The sequence below is a fragment of the Apaloderma vittatum genome, unplaced genomic scaffold, assembly GCF_000703405.1.
Source record: "Apaloderma vittatum isolate BGI_N311 unplaced genomic scaffold, ASM70340v1 scaffold1337, whole genome shotgun sequence".
Lineage (NCBI taxonomy): Eukaryota > Metazoa > Chordata > Aves > Trogoniformes > Trogonidae > Apaloderma > Apaloderma vittatum.
This window is the reverse complement of record NW_009727637.1, coordinates 126628-134231: the sequence shown is the minus strand read 5'-3', so window position 1 is coordinate 134231 and position 7604 is coordinate 126628. Positions and strand designations below refer to the sequence as shown.

At 39.7% G+C, this 7604-nt stretch overlaps 1 protein-coding gene across 1 annotated transcript in view; it reads right to left on the bottom strand.

The window, feature by feature from the left end:
* Positions 1-1043: 1043 nt before the first annotated feature.
* Positions 1044-7604, bottom strand: part of ZNF385B (zinc finger protein 385B) — a 53830-nt gene continuing 47269 nt past the window's right edge. Inside the window, exons 4-7 of the mRNA XM_009873728.1 lie at positions 5214-5459; positions 4019-4197; positions 2818-2919; positions 1044-1262 (exon numbers count right to left, since the gene is read on the bottom strand). Coding sequence (XP_009872030.1) covers positions 1044-1262; positions 2818-2919; positions 4019-4197; positions 5214-5459 — 746 coding nt within the window. The remainder of the gene's footprint in view (positions 1263-2817; positions 2920-4018; positions 4198-5213; positions 5460-7604) is intronic.

Below are 7604 nucleotides of genomic sequence, written 5' to 3'. Positions count from 1 at the left end.
AGATAGGTGGGCATTACTGCAATATATTCAGTAAACAGAGAATACGGTCAATTATAAATATTTTATGTTCTGTACATTATTGCATTAGGGAGCCACAATGTTATGCAGCATCATTACAAACGAAACTAGTTAGAAATGAAGAAAAAGGATATTTACGTACAAATACATGGTTCCGTTGTCTTTTTGAACAATGCATGTGAGCTCTGGTAATGTGCAATTGAAAAGCTTTTTGTTTTTTCTCTTTAAACATTGCTTAGCAACACTAATGAAGAAACAACAAAAATAAGTTAAATAAAAGTAGCAAACAAGTAGTAATCTTAACTATATGTTATATGGCTTTCTATTTTTAATTTCTCTAAATAAAGTGTGACACAAAAGAAATAATTAAAAGCTTCAGCGCTGCATTGCTTTCAAATCAAACATTTGCACAGAAACTAAAAATATTAAAATCAGACATGTGATACATCTTTAGTACTACACAAGATACACCAGTACTGGGGCCTAGGACAGTACACAATCCCTGTCAACAAGTGCACATTGAAGAAAAAAAAAAAAGGACACAATTCATTTTTGAGATGTCATCCACAATCAAGCATTTGGTTCATCTACCTTTTTTTCCACATTAGATTGTACCCCATTGGTTTTCAGAGAAGTATTTACATAAGTTTGAGCAAGGAAGACCCTAGTTTTCAAGTCTGTCAGGAAAATATTTTACGTTCCTTGATTCCAAGGTGCATCACACACTTTGCAAAAAGTAAAATAAAATAAAAAATTAATAGGTGCATGAACCTTTAATGGTATTAATTTTACGAGCAATGAAGGTTTTAGTAAACCACTCTATTGGGATTCAAAAAAGAGACAGAGAGCTGTCTAGACTCCAAAATGCAGTACTATGGATGATGAATTTCATAGTGCGGCTGGTTGAGGTGTCACACTGGATGGCATTTGAAAAGAGAAAGACGTTTTAAAACATCTCAACCCCTTCTTGCTTTTGTTTTTCCCCTCTCTACTGGCCGTAGTTCTCTCTTTTTCCCACCAATAAATCAGTATGGTGCAAAGAGTATGGAGGCAGGTGTTGCGCGGATGGGCCCGTGGCTCGGCCTGAGGAGAGCTGGTGGAATTGCAGGTGCCTGGAACAAGGAGGCAGCGGGACGTGGAGGAAGGGACAGGGCTGAGGACACAGCTGCAGCCGCAGCAAGAGGAGATGACAGGAAAGCAGGTGCCAGCGGCTTAATCATGTCCTTCTGGAACGCAAGTTTTGCCTGCAATAAAACACAGAAGAGCAATGTAAATACAGGTATCCCCGTCTCTGCTTCTACGTGAAGGAAGAAATGAACCCTGACAAAGGGCTTGGTGTGGTTTCTCACAGAAGCCTCGTGTCAACTGCTTAGAAATTCTACCAACATTGTCTTCTTCCTCCCAAGGAAGAAGAAGCAGCCGAATAATATATTTAAAGGTACATAGATCTGTCGGGTGTAGGGGAAGCCACGCTGATATTTAGAAGGAAGTATAATTTGCAAGCAAAAACCATTATATAAATCGTAACTGTGCAAGAAACATTTTTAAAACCCCATGATAAAGACTCCCATGTAAAAAGTCAGATTTTCCACTTGTAAAAATGAATTGTAGAAAAGCAGAGTGGTCAAGCTGGAAAATCAGTATTAGTCCAGACAGTTTTTTACCTGTCAATGCAGAGCTGCTCTTTTCAAAACTGAACTAGTTCTTAAGATCGATACCATAAAGAACTCTTTCTGAAAGAATTATTACTCATTTTATGATCTACAATCATTGCTGGTGCTTGTGGTGAAAAAGCTAACCGGAAATATATACACTGAAGATGGTTTGCACCACAATCACACATTTATGAGGGCAAAGATACTCACATCCTTCCTTTATTAGTGGAGGTCTCTCCTTATGCAATAGATTACAAAATGATGTATTACACAAGGGAAGAAGATGAGTGTGTGCAGAATCTATCGAATGGGAAGTCTTGGAGAACGCCTGCAGCGTTTTCATTTGGCTCTGTGCAATTACAAAATGATACTCATATTTCAGCTTTCAAGGGCTCCTCACATGTGTTCTTAAGCACACATATCTACATCTCTCTCTTTCTAACCTATAAATGTTTTTTGTACCATAGGTGGCATGCACTTTTCCCTAATGAATAAAATACAGGCTGAGTCATGAGCAAATAAACATGCAACCTGTGCTGTGCTCGAGCCAGCCGGAACTCCAGCAGCAACTGAACAGCAGAACCAGCTTGGGGAATTTCTGGAAATGCAGGTGGGTGTGAAAGGGGAAGAGCTGGGGGTACAAGGTACAAGAACTGTTTTGATGGCCTGTGACAGCCCCAGCATACAGATAGGCAAATGATTCTCCTCAACATCAGGTAATTCTTTTGCACCACCATAATCATCCACACAGCACTCTGCTCTGCTGTTTGTAGAGTGTTTTTGTATCTTTAGTTCTTTTCCCTGACTGCATGCATCATGACTGAGTTATCTCAGGTGCCCAGCATATGTGCTGCAGCCTTCAAGGAGTAAAGCTGATACCTTTCCACGGGGGCACACGGTTCATTCCCCATTCCACTGATTATTCCCTTCCTCCTAGCAGTAGTGCTAGCAGCGCTGCCTGCATGCCTTGGACTGGGCAGGCAGAACAAATAGCTATCCTCCAATCAGGTCCCCACGCAGGCTCAGCCTGCGGGGCAGAAATGCTGCCGAAGCATCAGGTCTGTCGCGTTCCTGTCTCTGTGCAGTGGGAGATCCCCAGGGTCACAAATTCACATAGACACTGACAAGAAATAAAAATACTTACTGCTAAAATACTTGGGCTTCGCTGCAGTTTGTTGTAAGGACTATATTTGGGTTTCATAGGTTTTCCTGCAACTCTGTCCTTATGCCTTCGGCTGGAAATGTGCTGAAATAAACATCCGCACATTTAATTAGCTGCTTAAACATTTCTCAGTTTTGAGTTTGAAATTGATTTATCAGCACGATACGCCTAAGCCCCTGTTTGTAAGATAAAGTAGGTTCTTTACAGAGAGCAAAGATGAGTTTTGCTAAATTAAACATAACAATTTGGAGCACATCAAATAGAGTATCAGAAACTAATCAACTACAGTGAATTCTGTGACCCAAGACAGGCTCTGCAAATTATTGATATTTTGGTTAGTATTTCCTTTTTCCACTTGAGGAGCTTTGAACCAGGCAGAGCTGTAACCATTAGGTCATAGGGATATTCAGAAGCAGGAGGTAAATTTCAGTCTCGCTGATGCTGTTCAGCTGTATAAATAATTCAATATTAGCTGAAGGAAGAAACAGTACCCAGGGATATGTCTACACCGTGCAATTTAATACTATCTTAGAGATAGCTGAAGTAACAGGGAATGAGAGGACACATCCACACAGCACCGCACCATCCAGTTAGAGATTCCCGTCTGGGTATCAGAAACAACCTATTTGTACTGGCACAGCTCTGAAGCCAAGGCTAATTGCCTTGGACAAAACAGAGCTGCATGTTCATACAGCTCCGCTGCTAATGATAATATTAGTCTACACAATTCAGACAGATCTACAGCATTACCCTCCTGCTGATTGTCCTACATCAATAGATTCAAGTCACATTCTCCTTCTCACACAGTATTAAAAACCACCGCAGCAGACTGAAACAGCACCACTTCTGGGAGCCTCAACTCAGAATTTCCTTCATTTGGGAGACCAAAGTTCAATTTTTTCTCTTGAGCCACAGCAAACTTTTAAAATAGATCTGGTATGTTTTTAACTGATACTGACACCTTGTGCACCTCTTCTTTATGACTCTCAAGTCTGTTTTTTCCCAGATGAAAAAATTAGGTGAACTTGACCTATGACGAACTGTTAGAAATAGGCATGGGATGACAGAAAGGAAACAAAAAGTTCACTTTTTGCCAAACCATCTTTACACAGACCTACACTCTCCCTACAATATTGCAGTGCAACTAAAATCAACAAAGGAGCCCCGGATACATGCAAGCTACCTGTTTAAGCTGAATTTCTGAATTAACATGGACATCACAGATTTCACAATGAAACGTCTTGTTCTGCAGTCCTGAGCCTTTACTGCCATTCTGCACCTTCAGCCGGGATCCAGGTCTAGGGTAAGACTTGATGGGACCAGCACCATTCCGAGCCTCGACCATGGTCTTGTGCTTGGAGCCTAATGGGCAAGGATGCACGGGTGAGGTAGTGATCAGCAACATACAGCCACGTCCGTCATCCTTGGGACTTCTTGTAACACACTTATCTTCAAGACAGAATGGTTAAAGCCACCACAGATGGGGACTAATGACATCTCTGGGTTTGGTCAGTGTAGTTCCCACTTCCTCAATCTAAAGGGAAGAGGGAAGGCTTGGCAATGGAAGAAGGGTTTGTACAAAAAGAGAATGACAGGCACGCTGGATCACTGCCTGTTTTGGGACAGTGTGTGGCTGCATGGCCAAGGTGTCTGTTGCTTATTCTTCTGCCAAAATCCATATAGGTGGTGAATCACAAAAACCAGCATTGGTCACAAGTGGGAGAGAACCACAGTAATCACTCAAAATCTGCCTAGGAACAGTAATACGTCAGCAAGTATCCTTAGATTTGGAAGAAATGGCTGTTTTGGCCATTTCAAGAATGGATTAGAGCTGTAAAAGCAGCCTCAATGGTCTGTTAACAAGCTTTACATCACCAGCACATCACAGAGCATATTAAGGTTTGCTGCTTGAGGCCTTTTAAAAGGAGCATATCTAATCTGCAATAATGAAAAGGAAATCTAAGGAGCCGACTATAAATTGCACCAGCAAAAAATAGTAGACACCAGAGATAGTGAGACGAAATGCAAAAAGACAACTGACATTTTAGAAACCTTAGTGTTACAGAAAGCTCTGTGATCATACTATGATCCTCACTATGGACATATGATGGAATTTGATTAGGTAACATGAACTGTAGGGACTTTGTCAATTAAAAGCTTATAGAATATATGAAGGACAGTTCAAAAAAACTTCAGAGATAGCTTTAACAAAATGTCAAACACCACACATGAAACTGTCATTAAAAGAAAAGTTTTTGTAACTTGCCATTTTAAGTTTTAACTAAAAGACTCTTCAGGGAAGTGTGACTACCACAGCTTGTTACATGGAATTTAAAAAACAATAACACACAACTGACTTGCAATCCATGCATACTCACCTGTATTGTGGGCTTCTAGTTGCGACAGGGAATTCACAGCCACTTTGCATAATGAACAGTAAAGTAGTTTTTTGGCTTTTTCTTCTTCTGACTCAGAAACTGCATTAGGAGCTCCATTCGTGCTCTTGGAGGATGAGGCAGGTGTTACAGGTGCCACTGCTGCCACTCCAGTTTTGGGAGGAAAAGGACCCACTTCTGTACTGGACTGCTGGCTTGCATTATTGGGTTTTGCTTTCCCTTTATCTTCTGAAAGAAGCACAGTACATACATCAAAATATGCTGCACACAAAAAAATCATACAGTAATAATGGTTTCAATGAACCTAAAATAACAGGGGCATAAAATTCATCTCATTTTATACAAGACAGCAGCATCCTTGTACTCCTGTTAAAATCCCACCACAAAATGTGCATAATTTGACAAAAGGTGTGATTTGCCTGTTTTTAAGGTTACCAGTGAATGGCAATGACTTCAAGGAATTGATGCCAGCTGTTGTTGCTGCCATGCTGGCAGGTTTGGCCAGTTGAAAGGAGGCCAAGAAAACCCAAAGGCAGCCAGGGTTAAGGACTGGAGAGCATGCAGAAGCATGCAAGGCTTTCCACTGGGGACTACAAAGATATTTCTGAAAAGCAATATATTTGCCTCTGGAATAGCTCAAGTTTCTCGAAGTCAGTGGGAGGATGCCGAAAGGTTCCAGCAGCATCCTGGCATACGGCATCCCTCACTTCAGTTAAAAGATTATGGTACTACACTACACACACGAACACAGCTGCTAATGTTTTTAGCTTCTTCCAAGAACAATTCTCCATATATCTGGAGATCAGATGGCTCCAATGTGCATTCAGTGCATTCCAGTATCACTTCACAAGCATGAGTCAATCATCTGTGCTCCTATGAGACAGGCACGCAGGTATTACTTCATTTTATAGACAGCAATTGTGAGGCAAGAGATTAAATGTCCCAACTGTGCCTAAAGAGGAATTTTGTGCCAGAGCCAGTTTTCAAATTCTCTGTGCCTATGTGCAGTCTGCAAGAGCTCACTGTATTTTAAGCTACTGAACTGCAGTCCTTGTGACCACAAGCCACACTAGTTGCCGGCAGTAAAACGAGCTCAGCGATAAGGAACATGGGATGGGAAGGGGACAGCACAGTGGTTCTGGTATGAGCAACGCTGACAAAATGGGCACATGAAACCATTGTGTGTGAGTGACTTGCTCTCACTCTGAAAATTTTTCCATCTAAGCAAGTACAATATCTGCATAACAGCAATCTCTTAAAAACTACTTATATCTTAATTTGATACTAATAGCTTAGTTTTAAATAATACTGAACTGATTTGAAAAACTAGTTATATTTTGAGTACTTGATTATTTTGAATACTTGATTATTTTGAAATACGGGCCCTTGCACTTTATGTTTATACCTACCAACCATGTTTTGACATCTCTGTGTTATCTGGATAATGCTGTCCTACCAAGAATTCTGAAAACAGGATTGTATCCTCTACAACATACACTTGAGAGTGTGTATCAACTGTGAGCAGATATCCTGAAACTAGAATCCACAGTTGTTGGCCTATTTCCCAAAAGTGCATTGGAGTATATAAATTTTAGATTGTTAAAAACAAAAAAAAATAAAAATAAAAGAATAATTATTTTTTAAAATACCAATAAAAATACTTTGGAATTACATGATATGAACTGTGTTAAACACTGAAAATTATCAAGTACAAAGACTACTGTTATGACCAAATAATGATAAAACCAGATTCTGAAGATACTTTGATTGATAAAGTATGGCAAAAAAGAAAGTGATGTTAAATTACAGTTCATAGACTATTCAGTTTTAATGTCTCTATAGTAATAAGTCACATCTGCAAAAATCTAGAACTCATTATATGATTTTTCATAAAATATATGGTTTTAATAAATAGTATTTGCTAACATTCTAAATTAAAGAATTTTCAATATGGAAAGTTCTCAGAAGTGCTAACATCTACAAATGAAACTCACTGAACTGCTGCCATTTGTGAATTCACACTACAAGAAAATTGTAGTTGTTGTTCTTGTTCTATGCAATATTATGTCAGACTGCAAAAGCTGTAACTCCAGGATATACATGAACCCGAGTGCAATAAAGGAAGGTTCCTCAGTATTTTCCATTTCAGGCCTTAAAAGAATAATACACCTGCAGAATTGCAAGCTGTATGTCAATATATAGAGACCACATTTCTAATTTGTGTGGTTTTGTTTAATGCTGTTTCCCATTTTATTTATTTTTTTAATGTAAGCATAAAGATTTGGTGCTTTTGAAACACTTCCTGGAGATAGAAATCATCTCCTTCCGCGAGACAGAGAGAGCACAAGGGGTTCAGCCGGATTGTCAGCGAGC